The sequence below is a fragment of the Sciurus vulgaris genome (assembly GCF_902686455.1).
Source record: "Sciurus vulgaris genome assembly, chromosome: 13".
NCBI classification, from domain to species: domain Eukaryota; kingdom Metazoa; phylum Chordata; class Mammalia; order Rodentia; family Sciuridae; genus Sciurus; species Sciurus vulgaris.
In genome coordinates this window covers 80,438,296-80,459,066 of record NC_136474.1, presented here as the reverse complement: position 1 = coordinate 80,459,066, position 20,771 = coordinate 80,438,296, and the positions used below count along the sequence as shown (strand labels likewise).

The 20,771-nt window shown below is 34.5% G+C and overlaps 1 protein-coding gene and 1 pseudogene across 4 annotated transcripts in view; both read left to right on the top strand.

The window, feature by feature from the left end:
* The first annotated feature begins 1,410 nt into the window (after positions 1–1,410).
* TXNL1 (thioredoxin like 1) overlaps positions 1,411–20,771 on the top strand; it is a 32,867-nt gene continuing 13,506 nt past the window's right edge. For 2 of the 3 annotated variants that reach the window (XM_079109205.1, XM_079109207.1), the window contains exons 1-4: positions 1,411–1,701; positions 9,775–9,871; positions 13,852–14,025; positions 20,601–20,723. In XM_079109205.1, the coding sequence (XP_078965331.1) occupies positions 1,604–1,701; positions 9,775–9,871; positions 13,852–14,025; positions 20,601–20,723 (492 nt within the window). In that variant the 5' untranslated portion in view covers positions 1,411–1,603. The remainder of the gene's footprint in view (positions 1,702–9,774; positions 9,872–13,851; positions 14,026–20,600; positions 20,724–20,771) is intronic. The other variant, XM_079109206.1, reaches the window with a different exon arrangement.
* LOC306642643 (large ribosomal subunit protein uL22-like) lies at positions 1,798–5,729 on the top strand (annotated as a pseudogene). The gene is made up of 3 exons: positions 1,798–1,855; positions 2,243–2,307; positions 2,768–5,729. The product of its transcript is annotated as a large ribosomal subunit protein uL22-like (transcript).

Sequence of the window (20,771 nt, the reverse complement as noted above, 5' to 3'; positions counted from 1 at the left end):
AGTGGCAAAGCACCCCGGGGTTCAATCCCCAGTCACCCCACATACAAAAAATAAATGTTAATGAGAAGGGCTGGAGCTACAGCTCTGTGATAGGGCACTTGCGTAGCATCCCTAATGCCCTGGGTTTGATCCCCAGCAATGACATGAACAAGTGTGCGCACACACAAAAATTAAGGGGACAGGCATCAGGAGAAATCAACCCTAGCAGCACCCTGATTTTGGACTTCAGTTTCCAGAATTGTGGAAAGTAAATTTCAATTTCTGAAGTATAAGACACTCAGTCATTCATTCTGTTATGACAGCTTTAGCTGACAAAACCACCACTGTTTATAAACATTTTTTTTACTATCTCATATTTCGCTTTTTGTGTACACAACTGTAACCATCAATTCTCACAATCCTAGAAAGCAAGTATTAATACAATTCTCAAATAAGCTGAGGTTCTGAGAGGTTAATGGATTGCTCATACGTAAAATAGTCTTGTTGCAAATACTAAAACTTCTGCCAACTTGTCTATTAAAACCATTACACTGTGCTGATACCCCATGAAAATTAAATGAGCCAATAAGTATAAAGAACTTATATCTTGCCTGCACGTGTTAAATATTATCTACTACTGTCAACCCACACATTTGCATTGGCTGATCCCTTTGCTTGCATATTCCTATAATCTCTTGCCATTTAACTAAACCCCTTCTTCCAAGACAACTCATGTTAATATCTCCTAGTGCTTACCCTGCCCCTCCCCCGGCTTCATTTGTACCCACCAGTTCTCTTCAAACTTGTTATTGTATCACAATGTTATTTGAATCAGTAGACTTGTCTTCATCTTTCTGGTGTATTTTCTGAATGACTTCACGGAGAGCACCATACGTAATGAGATCCGTAAATTACTGTTCCTAACTTTGACTTCCCTTGTGTATAGTGACCGGCCCCGAGACAGGAGAGTGCCATCCTCGAAGTTCTTCCCGATGTGGGCTTACGATCTTTCCCCACTTCTTTTAAGTACCGGGGATCAAACACAGCACATTGATCATGCTACGCAAAACCCTCAGTCCGCCTTATGACCTTAGGTAGCTGCCATGAATATCAAAGAAAATGGGGTAACCATTTTACTGTCCCACTCCACGCAAAACCTACATAAAAATCTAGTTAGGAAAACTAGGAACACAGAAACTTCAGTCACAGGTCTCTGCAGGATGTACGACCACTCCGCGTCTGCGCCTGCGCCTGCGCGTGGCTCCTCAGTCGAGGGCGGGGCCACACTTCGCGTTTTAGGATTGGGCAATGGGCGCCAAAACGGACCGCGCGGAAATGACGTCCAGGGCGCAGGCGCCTGCGGCCGTGCCGCGCGGTGGCTGCTGGGTGCCACGGCCTTTCCTTTCCGCGCCTCTCCCCTCCCCCTTCCCGTCCCCGCCCCCTCGGCCGCTCCGCTCCCTGGCGTGACTCGGCACTGAGAGTCCCGGGAGGAGACTCCGCGGTCGTCAGCTCCTCAGTCCAGGCCTCAGCCTTCCTGAGTCTCTCCCCTACGGCTCCCGGCTTGTCTTCTCCTTCAGTTTCGAAGCCGGAGGCGTCGCGGCGCCCTGCCAGGCTCTCTGTGAGAATGGTGGGAGTGAAGCCGGTCGGGAGCGACCCTGATTTCCAGCCAGAGCTGAGCGGCGCGGGCTCCAGACTCGCCGTGGTCAAGTTCACCATGAGAGGGTGAGGCCGGGTGGGAGCACTGTGGTCCCGCGTCTGTTGGCCTGTGCTTTCCTTTCGCTCTTTCCGGGTCCAGGTTTCCTTGTCCTTTGCTCCGGAATGTCCGATGATTGGCCGCAGCCCCAGGCCGCTGTCAGGTTTAGGCCTCAGCCCTCTGGTAGGAGCCTCTAGTTGTGCACTCGGGCCTCCCAGGAGTGCCTGGAGGTCTGGATGGCCGTCTCTCTCAGCTCAGGAGATCCCTGCCTAGGGCAGCTCGGCCCGCGACGCTTTCTAGCGTCCCGTATTTGCTCCTGTCTCATCTTCCAGGATAGCCAGCTGTCATTTGCATCTTAGCAACTCTAGAAGTTTAATTTTCCGAACATTTTCATTCCCTTCATCACCTTCATCTCTCTGAAGCCTTTGGCAGATTCAGATGGGGCTCTCCAACTATCTGACTAATGCGTAGTTTTAAAACGCGGGAAGTACATTTTATACTAAGTTAATGTTCGGTTAAGGTGCTTTTTAATATTCTTACTGTTTCGTTCCTTGTTTGGTTGTGCCTTAGGCTCCTCTAACTACGTTGAATTTACAATTGCATACTTAAATTACAGTTCGAAACATATATTACAGGTAGACGAGCGACCAGACGTCTAGTTTGGTCAAATTCCGGATTTGGAATTTCTCATTTAAGACGACAAGGATCTTGAAAGATGTTAACTGTCTTTGGTACAAAATGTATAGGTAACAGAGCTGATGAATCTGTTATTTTGGGAGTGTGATAATGTTCTGTAAGAATGACGTGTTGTAACTAGTCAAGGGGAACCAAGATTCAGCCAGTGTGTGTATTTACAGAGTCCCCCTTGTGCATGTTAGTACTTAGAAGTTTTAGAGATTTCCACTTGACTGCCTGGCATTATTTACACATATATTAACCTGGAGAAGTCTACTCCTGGCATCAGTTTATGTCACATGTTATCTCATCCAAGCAATTGTATGAATATAAAGCAATATTTTGAATGTCTCAACAAAATATATAGTTTCAGTCACTGTTGGGTGTATAAGTGGTGGCATTAAGATTAGACAGTTTTAGGGGAATGAGGGTTGCATAAGTTGGAAAAACAAGTTAGCTCTTCCTGTAAGCAGCCTGAGTGTGAAAAAGGCTTGCTACTTTCTTGACCTGGAAAATTCCACAAAATCACAAAAATCAAGAGGTTCAAGTCTTCGTGTTCATTTGAAGGACACCTGTGAAACTGCACAGGCCATCATGGGTATGCATACCCAAAAAGCCACCAAGTATATGAAAGATGTCACTTAAAATAAACAATATGTGCTGTTCTAAAGTTACAATGATGGAGTTGGGAGGTAGGCCTAGGCCACACAGTAGGACTGGACACAGTCGGTGGCCCAAAAAAGAGCACTGAATTTTTGCTGCACATGCTTAAAAATGCAGAATAGTGCTGAACTTAAGGGTTTAGATGTAGATTCCCTGGTCGCTGAATATATCCAGGTGAACTAAGCACCTAAGATGCAGTGCTGTACTTACAGAGTTCATGGATGTGAGTTCCCTTTGTCGCATTGAGATGATCCTCACTGAAAAGGAACAAATTGTTCCTAAATCAGAAGAGGAGGTTGCACAGAAGAAAATATATTCCAAAAGAAACTGAAGAAACAAAAATTAATTCCTTGGTAATGAATTCATAAAATAAATGCAAATAAAATGAGAACAACAGCAACTTACAAGTTAGGACATATTTTTGAACCAGCCTCACCAGAGTTCCTTAAGGGTGGCACATTGGATTTAATAGGGTGGTATATGGTACTCATATGATACAAAACTTCCATATTACTAAATTCAAGTGGTTAGATGGTTCGTAGATGATTTGTAAGACATGTCTGAAAGGAATGTTAAAATTCTTTAAATGTGTCTTTTTGGCTTTAGCAATTTTTTAATGCCTTTTTCTTAAGGGAATACCTATACATTTCTTGAGTGTGAGGCCATGGTGGAAAAAAGAAGAGACGAGTCCATCAAGGAATCTTACTTTTAGATCACTTTTCTAATTCTGGTTATTTGGAGTTTGTACACTTTTGTCCTGGGAGGTATTTCCCCCCTTACCATAGCAGAGGGAGAGGTGAGAAAGTAATAAATAATTGTTCATTGGAGTGAGGAAAGTGGAAAAACATAGCTACTAAGGAAACTTTCATTACCAAAATGGTGTTAATTAAGCATAATTGTAAGACATTGGTTGGTCAAGAACTGTTATTATTTATATTTAAAACCAGTATTTTAGTGGAATGAAAATTATTATAAACAGTGCTATATTTTTGTTGTAGTTTGTGGGTAGACTGTTAAGGTAAAATATATATTTTCTCCTCCACTAAGTAGTATGTATGATGTTTATCTTGAAATGGTAAATGTATCACTTTTGTAGAAAATGTTTAACATATATTCAGTTTTCTTAAGGCGGGCTTTACTTTGTAGTTTAGGTGTCATTGTCACAATCCAAGAAGGATGTAGTGGTTATATAGATTGTCCAAGTGACATTTGAAGTAATTATATGTGTGTGTGTGTGTTATTATATAATATAAAAAATTGCATATTTCAAAATTGCTGAGAACTGAAGGTAGTTAATTAAAATAAAATGTTAGTGGACTTGGCAGTTTGTAGGAACTTGGTCCATAATGTTAGTGAGTGAAGTTGATAAGCTCTAAGACTGATTTTAAGAGCATATTGAGACTTTTAAAAATAAACTTTTAAAGAATATACAAAAATGTGTACAAATTGTAAAAGTATATGGTTTGATGACATTTTCAAGTGATCTCACCTATTTAACCAACAGTTAGATCAAAATATAGATTATTATCAGCACGTCAAAATCCCTACACACCTGAATTCAGATTAGTTTTGCTGGATTTAAACTTTATAAGAAATGGAATAATACAGTATTGTAGTTTGACTTCCTTTCAATAGCATATAAATAGTTTGATCTTGGCAGTTGATCTATAAGTTATACAGGAAGACATTGTGTAGTTTGCTGTTTTGGAGTTTCGGGAATAATGGTTAAGAGTTGGGGTCTGGGATCAAATTCTGGCTCAGTATTTCAATATTCTTGAGAGTTGAAAAGCTTAAATAAGGTGACAGCGGTTTAAGGATCTTGTGACTTTTGTAATATACTTAAGTGCCCAATGAATGCTACCCATTTTTTGTAATTAATAGTAACCTTAAGGGCTGGGGATATAGCTCAGTTGGTAGAGTGCTTGCCTTGCAAGTACAAGGTCCTGCATTCAATCTCCAGCACTGCCAAAAAACAGTAACTCTTAGTTTTGGTACATTTATAAATTGCTTATTTTGAAGTTATATGCTGCAGAAAAATAATACTTGTTTTTCTTTTGGTATCAGGTATTGAACCCAGGGACGCTTAAACACTGAGCCACATCCCCAGCCCCCCCACTTTTTTTTAATACCTTTATTTTATTTATTCATTTTTTCGTGGTGTTGAGGATCGAACCCAGTGCCTCACACTTGCCAAGCAAACACTTCTACCACTGAGCCACAATCCCAGTCCTCTTTTTTATATTTTATTTAGAGACAGGATCTTGCTAAGTTACTTAGGGCCTCACTAATTGCTTTGAAACTCATGATCCTCCTGTTTCAGCCTCCTGAGCTGCTGGGAGCCCCTGAAATAACAGGTGTGTGCCACCACACCCAGTGTGAAAAATACTACTTTTAAATATGACTTTAGAAAGCACATACATTTTCTTTACCCATTTCTATTTGTATGTTTATACAAGCTATAATGTTCAAAATAGAGCATGGGCTATAGTAACAAATGGGGAATAATAGTTAGCAAGTTCACAAAATAGAACTATATTATAGCTGTAAAGAAAAGCTTTATTTATTAATAAGAAGCTAATATAGTGCTTTCAAAGAAAGCTGATGTTGGATTTAGGAATAGACTTATCTAATTGTGTCTCTGCCACTAACTAGGGTGTTTGATCCTGAGCAAGACATTTAACTTTTCTGGTCTTTAGTTTTTAAAAGCTTTTAAGTTCTTAAAAGTACATCAGTTTTAAAAGTTTAATTTTGTGGGTTTGGTCTTTGTATATTGTAGAAAGCTAGAAGTTCATGTTCTGTATTCTCTTTAAAAGCATAACTTAAAATCCTTACATGTCCATTTTATGTGTTGGACTAAACATAAACTTTCAAAGAAGAGGTTCAGGGTAGAAAAATAACTTTTTTATTTTTATTTTTTCAATTCAATAAGTCGTGAAAATATGCTGCCATATATATGTATGCTTTTGTATGTATTTGTGCTAGTCCATTCTGTGACTTATTTTGAGTTTTTGACTGAAATTGTAACCCAGGATGGCTAAGTAAAATTAAACAAAGGATCTAAATCAGGTTAAATCTTGAAATAATTATTTGTATGGTAATGTTTTGGTTCAGTCAGTTCAGCTACAGGATGTGTTTCTTCAACAACAGTTAGCTTATAGGTGATGGATCAATAGAGGAGTGCTATGTGTATAACATGGAAATGTGTTGGGTTTATATATGATTTTTCCTAAGTAGTGAAGAGCAAAAATAAAAATAAAACCTTTGGTTAAAAGAAGAACAGCCCTCAGCCATATAAGCAGTTTCCCATTCAGTTTTAACTTGAGAAAGTTAATCAAATTAAATATGAGCACCTATCCTGAGCTCTTGTTCTCCAGAAGTGTTGCATTTCCTCCTGTCCCTCTCTTAATGGCAGGCCCTCTGGCTCAGAGCTCCACTTCCACCTGTACTGTCCCAACACCTGTAAATATCATTTCCACTTGATTGGTTTGTTCATTTTAAATATCCCCTGAGATAGCCTACCTGCTGGGATGTCCAGCTATTTCCTGAGTCCAAGTTATTACTGTTTTTCTTGGTGATCTAGTTAAATAGTTTCAAATAGTTTGCCTCAGGCTTCCTTTTTTCATAAATCCTCATATTTTGAGTGCATGCTTTTGCAGAAGGACAGTTTTCAGGAACTGGTGTATTGTGTCATAGCATGAATACCTGTGATACCTGTTTAAATTCAGTTAATATTGAGTTCTCTGTTCTCAACTCATTTAATACTTTGTAAATAAAATTACCATTTCATCATAAAAAAAGAGGATGAAGGGCTGGGGATATAGCTCAGTTGGTAGAGTGCTTGCCTAACAAGCACAAGGCCCTGGGTTCAAATCCCCGGCACCGCAAAAAAAAAAAAAAAAAAGGAGAATGAAGAATTTTGGATATTTGAAACAAATTGTACCTAAATTCTCTTTTCCAGTTCTGTATTGCAAAGCAAATAACATTAACTATTGTGTCTCACCTAATTTTTACTATGTATTTACATATGTAGTTTGCATTTTCATACATATGTAATATTAAAATGTGATCATAGAGATAGTTTTGGTTGACTGTGCATGTTTTTTTATAAACATGTGTTTCTGAGCCTGAGGATTGTTAGATTCAAAAATCTTTTTTTTCAAAAACAACAAATTTAGTGTTTAAGAACTGCATAGTTATTTTCTTAGCTTTTTGAAATGAGGTTTCATAATGACACCAGACAAAAATGCTGAATTTGTTAAGAATGGTGTTGATCATGAATTGAGTTTAGCATTTATTTTCATTTTGTGCTGTAGAATTTGCTTTTCCTAAAATCCCTGTCTGCTGAAACCAATATTTTTCTCATGTTTATTAAGATACAACATGCATAGTGCACAATTATAAATATATAATTTAGTGAATTTTTACAAACTGGACATGTGTAATCACCTCCCAAAGAAAACATTACTAGCTTCCAGAAGTCTCCCTCCTGTCACTAAATATCATGATGGTAACCATTGTCCTGATTTATAATAACATTGATTGATTTTGCCTGTTTTTAAGTGTATATAAATGGAATCCATCAGAATATACTGTGTAGTTGGCTTCTCATTGTTTTTATTTTTGTGAAATTTCTTTTTTTTTCCTTGAGATTTTACATTATTTTCATTGTTGCATAGTATATTGTTGTACAAATGACTATAATTAATTTACCTATTCTCATATTGATAAGAATGTGAGTAGGTTTTTGTTTTTTTGCTGCTAGGAATACTAATACGATTGATTTTTTTTCTCAGGTTTCTTAAGATTAACGTTTCTGTTTGTAATATACTCTAGGAATAGTCTTGGGTAGCTGTATATCTAGCTTTAGGAGATAATGCCAATTTCTTTTTTTTTTTTTTCCCCAAAAAAGATGGTTATTCTCATGTGCACTGTCATAAACAGTATATGAAAGTTCAGTTGCTCCACATTCTTAACAATATTTTATTCTTTCTTGTTTTATTTATTTTGGTGGAGATGGTTTTAATTTGCATTTCCCTGGCTTCCCTACTAACTACTGAAGTTGAACACCTTTTTTACCTTTCTTGACTGTATAATTTCATTTGTCAAGATTACTTGTTCAAGAATTTTCCAGTTTTTCTTTTGGATGTCAATATTGTTATTTTTGATTTATTAACGTTCTTTATATATTAGAAGTGTAAATTCTTTGTTATATTTTACACATTTTTCTGTCTGAATTGCCTTCTCATTTTTTTAATGGTGTCTTTTGATGAATGAAAGTTCATAACCTTAATATTTTCAAATACAGTGGCATGCTGGTGCACAGCTGTAATCTCCACAACAGCTTAGGAGGCTAAGGCAGGAAAATTCCAAGTTCGAGGCCAGCCTCAGCCTCAGCTTCGGCAACTTAGCGAGATCCTAAGCAACTTAGTGAGACCCTGTCTCAAAATAAAAAATTAAAAGGAATGGAGTTGCCCCTTGGTTCAATTCCTGGTATCAAAAAATACATATGTATATATTTTTAAAATATATTCAAATTTATCAAATATATTTCAATACTTCCCTTTTTGTATTGTTTAGAAAATATTTGCTTATTCCAAAATTTTGAAAGTATCCTGTGTATTTACTTTCTAAAATTATTATTTTTTTTTTGGTTTCTATTTATATTTAAGTCTATAATCCATCTGGAATTGATTTTGGTATATGATATATATTAGGGAGTCCAGATTCATTTTTTCCCTGTACGAATCGAATAGCCAGTTAATTGGTATTACTTATTGAAAAGACCATCCTTTCCCCACTATGCTGCTGAGTCAACTTTTCATCAATCAAATGCAGGATGAATCTGTTTCTGGACCCCATTCTTACATTGATTAGCTTGTTTATCCTTTTATAGGTTGAGTATCCGCTATCTAAAATGCATGGGTTTCAGATTTCAGAAATTTTTGAACTTTGGAATATCTGCATAGATCTTACCACTTGGTTATCACTAATCTGAAAATCCAAAAGGCTTCAAAATATAAAACTTTTTTGTTTTGTTTGTTTTTGTGGTACTGGGGGTTGAACCCAGGGCCTTGTACTTGCAAGGCATGTACACTACCAGCTGAGCTATATTCCCAGCCCATAAAACTTTTTTTCCTGAAATATTGAGAATTGAACCCAGGGCCCCATGTATGCTATGCAAACACTTCAACATTGAGCCATATCCCCAGCCTAAAATATGAAAAATTAGGGATTCTCAGTCTGTGTGCTGAGGTGTAGGCTCAGTACTGTATGCTCTTAATTAATAAAGTTTTATAATAGTTCTTACTATGTTTTGAATCTCAAAATGGCTTGGTTTGTTGGTATTTCCAAATAAATTTTAGAATTTAAATTTGTTAATTTCTGCAAGAAAACCTTCTGGAATTTTACATAAATTCTAAAGATCAAGAAAAGGAGAATTGACATCTTGAGAACACTTGAGTTTTCCAGTTCATGAACGTAGTATATCCCTCCATTTATTTAGGTTTTTGTTGAATTTCTTTCCATGTCATTGGAAGACCTAGCAATATTCGTCCTGAGACCTAATAAAATACCTGTACTTATTAAGGCAATGTGGTATTGATACAAGTATGTATAAATAGCCCAGTGGAAAATACTAATGTATCCAAACCCAGGAATATTACTTTGTTTTTATTTTATGTTTCTATAGCCAAGTGTTTTTAGGATATAAATTAATACAGTCTTTCATGATATTTTACTCAATATCTATTTTTCCTTTCCCACAGGTGTGGACCTTGTTTGAGGATTGCCCCAGCTTTCAGTTCTATGAGTAATAAATATCCACAGGCTGTTTTCTTGGAAGTAGATGTACATCAGTGTCAGGTAAGGAAGAGGAGTCCTTGTTTTCTTTTACTTTTGAATAAGTTTGAAATCCATCATTAATACTTTGTCGTTTAGCAGGTAGGAAAATGTTACCATTATTATGAATGTCATTTTGGCTACATTAGTTAGGAAAAGTAACACATTATTATTTGGGGTTTGTATATTTTTTTCCAGAAGTAGAATTAATATGGTATGGTTAAAGTAACAGATCACCCCAATATCGCTGAAGAACTTAGATGCAAAAATATTTAATAAAATATAAGCAAATCATGTTCAACAACATATTAAGAAAATTATACACCATGGCCAAGTTGGTTTTATTCCAGAGATGCAAGGATGGTTTAATATATGCAAATCAATAAATGTAATTCATCACATTAACAGAATTAAGGACAAGAATCACTGATCACCTCAATTGATGCAGAGAAGGCCTTCAACAAAATTCAGCACCCATTCATGATAAAAACACTGAAGAAACTAGGGATAGAAAGAAACTACCACAACATCGTAAGGCCATATATGGAAAACCAAAACAAAGCCAACCTCATAGTAAATAGGGGAAAACTGAAAGCTTTCCTTTAAAATCTGAGACAAGACAAGATTGTCTAATCTGACCACTCCTATTTAATATAATACTAGAGATTCTAATCAGGGCTATCAAGCAAAAGAAAGAAATAAAAGGGATAAAAATAGGAAAGGAAGAAGTTGAATTATCACTGTTTGCAGATGATATGATCCTATACCTAGAAGATCCAAAAAAACTCCACCAAAAGACTGCTAGAACTAATAAACAGATTTGGCAAAGTAGCAGGTTACAAAATCAACATTAAAAAACCAATAACTTTCCTTTATACCAATAATGAATCTGCTGAGAAAGAAATCAGGAAAGCAATTCCATTCACCATAGCCTCAAAAAAAAAAGAAAAAAAATCCTAGGAAAATCCTAGGAATAAATCTAACCTAGGAGATGAAAGACCTCTACAATGAAAACTATAGAACATTGAAGAAAGAAATTGAAGAAGACCCAGGATAATCAAAGCAATTTTAAGCCAAAAAAGCAATGCTGAAGGCATCACAATACCATCTTCAAATTATATATGGAGCTACAGTAAGAAAAACTTCGTGATACTGTCATAAAAACAATATACAGAGACAAACTTACATAGATACAATCATCTGATCATTGACGAAGGTGGCAAAAACATAGATTGGAGAAAAGATAGCCTTTTTAATAAATGGTGCTAGGACAACTGGTTATCTATATGTAGGAAGAATGAAACTATATCCTTACTTCTAACCCTGTACAAAAATCAACTTAAAATGGATTAACGACCTCAGTTAGATCAGAAACTTCTAGAAGAATATGTAGGGTCAGTACTTCAGCTTTTAGGCACAAGCAACAACTTTCTCAATAGGACCCCCAAAACTCAGGAAGTAATGCCAAGAATTAATAAATGAGACAGCATAAAATTTAAAAGTGTCTACACAGCAAAGGAAAGGATTAACAATATGAAAAGAGAACCCAGGGAATGGGAGAAAATCTTTGTTAGCTGCTCTTCTGATAGAGAATTAATAGCTAGAATACATAGTGAGCACCAAAAAAATCTCATAACCCAGTTAATAAATGGGCAAATGAACTAAGATGACACTTATCAAAAGAAGAAATGCAAATGGTCAACAAATATATGAAAAAAATGTTCAACATCATTCCCAAATAGGGAAATGCCAATCAAATCTACACTGAGGTTTTATCTCACTCCCGTCAGAATGTCAGTCATCAAGAATACAAATAATAAAGTCTGGAGAAGATGTGGAGAAAAAGGAACACTTTTACATTGTTGGTGGGACTAAATTAGTACAACCACGGTAGAAATCAGTATGGAAGCTCCTCAAAAGAGTAGGCATAGAACTACCTTATGACCCAGCTATACCACTTTTTGTTATTTGTCCTGAAGAATTGAAGTTATCTTACTATAGTGATACATGCATCTTATGTTTATAGCAAAATACTTCACAATAGCCAAATTATAGAATCAGCCTAGGTGTCCATTAGTGGATGAATGGATAAAGAAAACATGATATATATACACAGTGGAGTTTTATTCTTCCATAAAGAAAAATGAAATTGTGGCATTTGCAGGAAAATGGATGTAACTAGAGACCATCATGTTAGCAAAATAAGTCATACACAGTTTAAGGATCATATGCTTTCTCTCATATGCCAAAGCTAGAAAGGAAAAAGGAAAACAAAGATGGGGTGTATCTCCTCAAAATCAAGGGGATATCTGTAGAGGAAAGGGACTAAGATGTGAGGGAGGGGGAAGTGCTAGGGAGTGATATTGGCCAAATTATATTGTTATGTTGTGTGCTGTGTGCATGTACGAGTACGTAACAACAAATTCCACCAATAAGTACAACTATAGTGTACCAATAAAAATTTTTTTTAAAAAAGATAACAGATCACCTGGCAGCTCTGTGTTTTACACTTCTTTATCTTTTCAATCTCTAGATTTATTTATTCTACTAAGGCATTGACTGACTATAAAGTCATGACAGGGAATTCTTATAGTTTGATTGAATTGATCGATTTGTAATCTTATCTCTGAAGCTATATACTCAGCAGAAATTTTAAAATATTGATTACTGTTGATTGATCTACAGTGTCGTAGGTAGGTAAACTGCCCTGATGACTTAGTTGAAATGGCTGTATGACAGTTCTATATTTGCATATTTAGAAATATGGGGAATTGTTAAGGAAGAAAAGAATTTTGGAAGGCTCCTTCATACACTTAATTATAGAATCTTTAGTTCTAAGGAACGACTTTACAGCACTTTATTTTTGGGGGGACTTTGTATTTGCTACATTTCTGAGTATGGAAAATTTTTAGAATGTCATGCAGTTAGTAGTTTGGGGATTTGGCATAAGTCTTGCATTACACATCTGCGTTCTAGTACTTAAGTCACATGTTATTGGACTGTAACACTTCACTGGCCCTTATTTTAAGTATAGTATTCACTATCTCTAATCTGAAAGTGCTTTTCTGTGAAACTTTGCTGTTTTATGTGGTAACCACTAGCTACATTTGGTTTTTGAGTGCTCGAAATGTGGCAAATTTGATTTTACCTGTTTCTTCTTCGTTTTTTATTGTGGATGCTAGAAGATTTAAAATTACATGCATAGCTCATGTCTTGATTTATATTTATTTTGGATAACACTGTTCTAATATGTTAGTAATGGGGTTTTTTTCCTCCCACTTCTAAGACTTAGAGAAGATATCCCTAGGCTATTTCTGAGGTTTTTTCTTTAAACAATATAATAGTGTCTCTTCATAGTATTTGAATATATAAAGCGACACATTTGCTATACTACTTTTTAATACTTATCATTGAAAAGTGTGAATTGTTTACTGGTTATTAATAGTTAATCTCTGTGTGGTATAAAATTGATCTAGAGCAGAATTTTAAAAGGGAACTTGCACATTTGCACAGCAACAGAATTTGCCGTTTCTATAAAAGTAGAAATTGAGTGAGGGCAATACAAAAGACATTGCCTCCTTTTTACGGGTAGATTGGCAACATTTTTTGGATATGTACTTTTTTTTAGCAGCATTGGTTTGTGTTAACTTAGCAATACTCTTTGTGGCTACTCGTTCTGAGAAGTACATACTGTGTAATTATAACTGATATAAAGCACAATTTCTGTATTAAACCTAATTATTCTATTGAATGAAATATTTTTACAGTAAGACTGTTAAAAAATAGGGCTATTCTTTTTTGTGAGTGTAAGGGTAGCATTGCTATGCCCCAATAGGAACTCTTTTAGAAGTAGGTCTGTTTTTTAACTAACAATTAGGGATATGTTATTTTACATGTTTTTTAGTTACAGCTGTGATACTTAACTTTCATAAAGGTGTAGAGTGAATATTCAAAGTGGTTAGGATTTATTTAATTTATAACAATGTTTAATTTGTCAATTCTAGGGAACAGCTGCCACCAACAATATATCAGCAACACCTACATTTTTGTTTTTTCGAAACAAAGTGAGAATTGATCAATATCAAGGAGCAGATGCTGTGGGATTAGAAGAAAAAATCAAGCAACACTTAGAAAATGACCCTGGAAGCAATGAGGACACAGATATTCCAAAAGGCTATGTATGTAGACAGAAAAATGAAATAATAATATCATTATTTGGTTAAAATGAAATGAAATTGACTATGTTTTCATATTTTTTCTCTTTCTAATTCAGAATACTTTTATATAAGAACTTTGAATCTAAAGTTGACCATTGAGTGTGTCTATATATTTGTATTATAAAGGGTACATCATAAACATTTTCCTAAATTTCTCCTGCTAAATTTCTTTTCCACTTATTTTTTATCTGTTCCCTGAACTACTTAAATACCCATTTCTAATACTTGTTTTATACTTTTTTCACCACAGAAGTAAAGAAATACATATTGGAAAGTATTCACTTTTTGATAATTATGTAAGATGATTTGTGAATTTTAACATGTGACTATTACATTCTGAACTCCCTTTGCCACCCACTTCCTATAGTTTTCTCTTTTTTTATGTATTCCCTCTTCTCTGGCATTTATTTTCTTTTTTAAAAAAAAGTTTAGTTTTTAATTTTATTTTAGAATCAAATTTGATTGTAGTATCACGTTTTTCTAAATTTTAAGAGTAAATCTTCTTTTGCACAGTAATTTAATGAATAGTGTTTGAAAGCTACATAGTCTAAATAATTATAAGGTAGTAGTTTTATAGTTTGAGGGCTATTCAGAAAGGAAGCAAAATTCAGAAGTATTTCAAGGTAGCAGATTTGTTATACAAATTTGTGAATTCTGCAAAGTAACATGTTTTCTTAATTATTTCCATAAATTTTCAGTATTTTTTCATGTTTTTTTTCATAATATGTATTGGTAGGTCAATGAATTTTTTAAAAATGTTACCTCAAGTTAAAACTAATATTAAAAATTGTGTATCAGATATATTAAATCTGTATGATAAAGCTAGATGTATAAGTTCTTTCAAAAGTTCTTTAGTTCATACTGAATATGGAGAAAGTGTAGTCAGGTAAATAGGAGAGATTCTTTGTATGTGTGTGTTTAAGGGGTATCAAACAGTCTATAACGTGTGATACTGACATTAATGATTTTAAGTTAGGGAAGTACAGTTAGTGTTTATTTAAAATAGAACTGTAATTTGAAGTTGTAACATCCAATTAGGAAGTATGAACATGTTGTTGAAGTCAGGGCTGATAATTACTGAGCTGGGCCCATTTCGCCTGTCATGTAGCATGCCAATCACTGAAATGACAAGTTTTGTAAAAGAGAAAGTTTATTCACAAGGCAGCCAAGTGTGGAGATGGAGAGCAAGTCTCAAATCTGCCAGTCTGAGAGAGAGGGGTTAGGGATATTTACGGGAATGTTACTTTGTAGTAAAGCATCTCCTGGGTTCAGTTCCCAGTACCACCCCAGACCGAAAAAAAAAAAAAAAAAAAAAAAAAGAGAGAGAGAGAGAAGCAAGCAAACAAGCAGGGTGATGTAAGACTGGGGAAAAGTAATTATAAAAAGTAAAGTGATTGGTGGTCTGAACATGGGTAATCAAACTTTATGGCACTCTGTAGTTATATGGTTGAAAAAAGGAGGAGTTAACATGATCTTGGGGCAGAGAAAGATGTCACCTGTTGGACAGTTGCACTGGCTCAAGTGAGAGGTCAGTGGTTTAAATTGTTTTAAGCTAAATAAAAGCTGCCTCCAAGTTCCTGAAGAAACTTAGGAAATTGTTTCTATCTGGATCCACATTTCATAAGCTTTATCTCTAGCAGAGTTACTGGAGTCTAATGTTTTAATTTCATCATCAGCACTCCTCAGTTTTGTTTTTGTCTGTGTAGTTCCTGGTTCTTTATCTAAGATTCTTTTGGCCTGAGACTTTTTAAGTTCTTTATAGCTTGGGATCATCTCTGGGGCAGAATTTGTGTATTACAGAGCCCATGGTCTGTGAAACATCTTACATAACAGTTAGAAAGAAGCAAATTATTAGAAAAATGCTGAGCAGGGAGGAAGAGAGCTGAGCTCCATTCTGATTCAGATGTTTTAAAGGGAAGGAGCATAGGGTCTTAGGGTCAGAAGTAAAAAGTACAAAGGATTGGTTAGTGTAAATGAGATTAGGTCAGCTGTCTTTGTTAGCTGGCAGTTTTCAGAGTTAGAACAGAGATCTTAATTCTTTTGATGCTTTCATTTTGGGGGAATGTTTCAGGTACCTCTGCAGGAGATACATATTTACATTTGTAAACCCTTTTTAGTAGATGCCTAACAAAAGGTTGTAGCCTGTTGAGCATGGTGTCAGTGGCACCTTTTTGAAAAATTTTGGAAATCGCTTACTTGTAAACTTTTGGTATTTTTGTATTTTTTTTTTCCTTTATTACTAAGAGTATTACTCTTAGCATGAAAAAAGTCTTAAGAACATGACAGTCCTGCTGTTTAGCTATAGGGATACACATCAACCAAGTATGATATCAGTGTTTTGTCCTCAGGTAGGAACTAAATGGCCGGGGGGGATGAAGTTTTAAGTAATATAAATTTAGTTTTTATGCAAATATTATGGATAAAATGTGCAAAGCTATTTATATATATATATTTATATATATATATATATATATATCTTTTTCTATCAGGGATCACTCAGAACATTGTTTTGAACTATTTAGGTCCTATAAGTTTATTAGATATTTAAAGCTAGTAATATGTTCCCAGGAATGTTCTTACCACACAAATAGGAAATTAATGAGAATAAGAGTCACTGAATAAAAACCTGCATCTTAAGTAGATTTAAATATTGACAGGATTTTTATGTAAAATTGTGAGTTGGAATAGTTTTCATCATTATGTTCTAACACTTAGAAGATTCACAGTTATTGATTTTATATATTCTATTTTGAAGCTTTTTAAAAGCATATTTAAGTACTTATTACATGTGGTACTTAAATATTTATTATATGTGGTACTGGGGATTGAACCCAGAACTTTGTCCATGCTAGGCCAGTCCTCTAACAACTGAGCTACCTCCCCAGCTCTATTTTGAAACTCTTGATTTGACAGAAGCCAGAGTTAAAAGGGTATGAAGAATTTTTTTAAAAATTGACTGAACAAATGTAATTCACTATAATTTTAAAAGAGAAATTACACGTGTTTCTTTTGGGTGTAGAGGCATGCAAAGATATAGGTATGATACCCAAAAGCTAAAAATCTTAATACATTCTTAATCAGATATAAGAAATGTTATTGTGAATAATAACTTTTAGTTCTTAAAATTGTTTTCTGACGTATACAAAAATTTAAAGCCTTCTATCTTGTTTCTGCCACATTTCCTAAGAGTAGGTGGTAGACGGTATAGCTTCAGATAATCCCCTTCGTGCTCTCTGATAGGTCTTCCTCTCTTCAGAAGTTCAAATGCTAGGCACTCTTGAGTGGAGCTTGCGCGCCGCATTGTATTCTGTCTGAATCTTTAGGTATGTTAGTGTATTTCAGTATTGTGGGACTTTTGATTACTTAATTTGTTCAGAGATTTTGACATGCAAATTTGTCACAGTCATCTAAGTGAAATCAAATTTATTTAACCCTAATTTATATAGTAAGTAGACAAAGCTTTATTGAGCCAAAAATGTGAAAAGATTTTTATGATTTTCCTGTGTGTCTTATATTGGATTTTCTCCCTTCCTTAAAAAGACTGACATTTCTTTTAAAAAGTTTAGATTAGTACGATAGATTACATGTACACCCTTCATCTGTGTTTGCCAATTGTAAATATTTTGTTCTACCTCACTATCCACTTTCAGTTTTTGGAGAATTCTATATAAATAAGTTATCCCTTAAATATTTTAACATATAGCTCCTAAGGACAAGGTCATTTTTCCTGTATAACCATGATACCATAATCACTTCTAAGACATTTAATATTGATGCAATAGCTCTAATTTCTTACATTCAGATTTCCTTAATAATCCCCAAAATGTCCTTTTTTCCCAATCTAGGATTAAATTAAGGGTCATGAATTGCATTTGTCAGTTCTCTGGTGTTCTTTAGTCTAGAAACTTTTTCCTATTTTTTTCCTCTTTCATGATCGCATATTTTAAAATTCTAAATCAGGCTGGGGATATAGCTCAGTTGGTAGAGTGCTTGCCTTGCATGCACAAGGCCCTTGGTTCTATCCCCAGCACCACCAAAAAACAAAAAAAATTCTAAATCAACATCATTCTAATCATACAGTAACTACTAGGCATATGTGTACATTGAACATTCACTTATGTAACTGAAGAAATGAATTTCTAATTTTATCTAAATAATTTTATATTGCCACATGTGGTTTATGTGTATTTGACAGTTTGAGAGTAGACTATCTTATAGACTATCCCTTGGTCTGGATTTATCTGGTTTTCTCATTATGTCCTCATATTGGCAAGTTAATCATACAGTTAGATATTTCTTTTTTATTGCATATTTTCAGAATATCATTTTGCAATTATGTCATATCTGCTTATATAATGCTGCCTTGTCCCAGATACTGTTACATAAGAAAACACTTTAATGCAGGTATTTCCCCTTGTTTTGGTTCTAGGGATCCAACCCAGTGCCCCGTGCATGCTAGGCATAGCACTAGCACTGTACCACTGAGCCACATCCCCAAATTCAGGTATTTACATGTAGTATTTATTTTGTGTGCCCCACAGTAAATCAAAATAAAAGTCATTAAAGAATTCCCCAATTTTAGGAACATTTAAGGTATTAAAAGTATGATTGCATCGTTTGTCTTCATGCTTAAGGTTTTAATCCTAGTGGCATGTAGGTAGACATGGAAAACATAGCATTTAAAAGATTTTGCCAGAACTACCCTTTTCCAGACAAATGTTCATGAAGTTAAGAATAATTTTACTATAATAAAACTTTGCTCTGCAGCCTTCCTTTTCCCCTTAACATGTTTTTGAATTGGCTATAATATGTTACCTTGAGTAAAATATTTAATATAATATTTTGACTTGGAAAGCATTTAGGTATTCAGTGAATGAATAGGAGTTTATACAAGTGAATTAAAACCATTTTGATATTTACTTGGTTTATGAAAATATTTTTATTTTTTCAAAACTATATAGTATATATATGTATAAATGTGTATTTCCATGTATATAGTCTTTCAAATATATATGCATACATCCTCACAATATGAAGAAGGTCCTTTGTAATGGAAAGCTGAACAAGTAACTGATAATCTATAATATTTGGTAAACTTTAAAAATAGTCCTTGTAGTAAATGAAATGGACACATTTCTACAAAGACGTAGTTTGCCAAAATCCGCTCCACTATTTAACAGAACACCTAAATAGACCAATTAGCATAGAGAAAAAGGAAATAGTAAAATATATTTTCTGTAAAGGCCCATATAACTTCACAAATGAATGTTGCCAAATCTTTAGCCACAGACCAGTTTCAGTGATGAATATTTTCAAAATTTTAAATGTTAGTAAACAAAATCTAACTTAATCTATTATTAGAACTAAAAAATACTATCATGAACACAATTGAGTTTATTTCAAGTATGCAACAAACTATAATTTGTCATATTAATAGATCTAAGAAGAAAAATCACAGTTTCCAAATATGGAGGAAAGGTATTTGACAAAATTCAGTAACCCATTTATTCCTGAAGTATTGAATCAAATCTTAATGGGGAAAAGGTGGAAGCATTACAGCTAGAGGCAGAAAGAAGATAAGCATGACCTGTCACCGTAACTCTTTGGTGTTGTGTTGAAAATATGAAAGTGTTGATCAATATAATATCCGTGAGATGGGAATATGCTGACTGACACCACAAGGAACCAGGCACAGAATCCACAGTAGTAAGAGATCTGTGGGCTTAATGGCTATAGATTAAAAGAGATTTAAGAGACATATTAACCAAAAACCATGTTTATACTTTTTGGAATCCATATTCTGAGTTTAATACATCAACTCTAGAACATATTATGAACAGCTGAGGAAATTGGAACACTGATATTAAATACTAAAGTATGTGTTTTTAAACAGTACTTATCTCTTAGAAAACCTCTCTTCAGAAACACTGAAATGTTCATGAATGAAATGAAAAGATTTCTAGGACTTGCTTCAAAATAATTGGGAGGAGGTGTAGGTTGTGGGGGTGGGGTAGAGGTGAAACAAGAATTGCCATGTGTTGATGGTTTTCATAGCAGAACATGATAAATAAATGAAGTTTACTATATTATTCTATTTGTATACATTGAAAATTTTCTATAATAAAAATATGTAAATCCCTATTGGTTACTTATACTAAATTTAACTTTGTTATGGGTATAGGTTTAAAGAATCCAGAGCCATTAGAATAGGGAGATAGACTATCTTCGAATCTTACAGGTATTTTAATTTGCACATACATATACTGTAAAGCAGTTATTTATAAAGTATAAATCAATTTTTTATAATTCTATTGTTAAAGACAGTTTCTGAGATCTTATCAAGTTGAAAACGGATTTGGCTTTAATAATTAGTGGGAGAGCTCAATCAGAAATTCAAATGAAAAGACCATTATAAGCTTTTAAACAAATGTTTTCTTTAAAATTGCTTAGTCTATAGAGAATCAGAGATTTAAAATTTAACCTTTCTATACCAAACACAAACGCTTTATATAAGGTCTTGATTTAATGTTTTTCAGATGGATTTAATGCCATTTATTAACAAGGCTGGTTGTGAATGTCTTAATGAAAGTGATGAGCATGGTTTTGACAACTGTTTACGAAAAGACATGACCTTCTTGGAATCTGACTGTGATGAACAGGTAATTGAATGCTTGACAAGTTATAGGGATCATCAGTATGCCTACTCT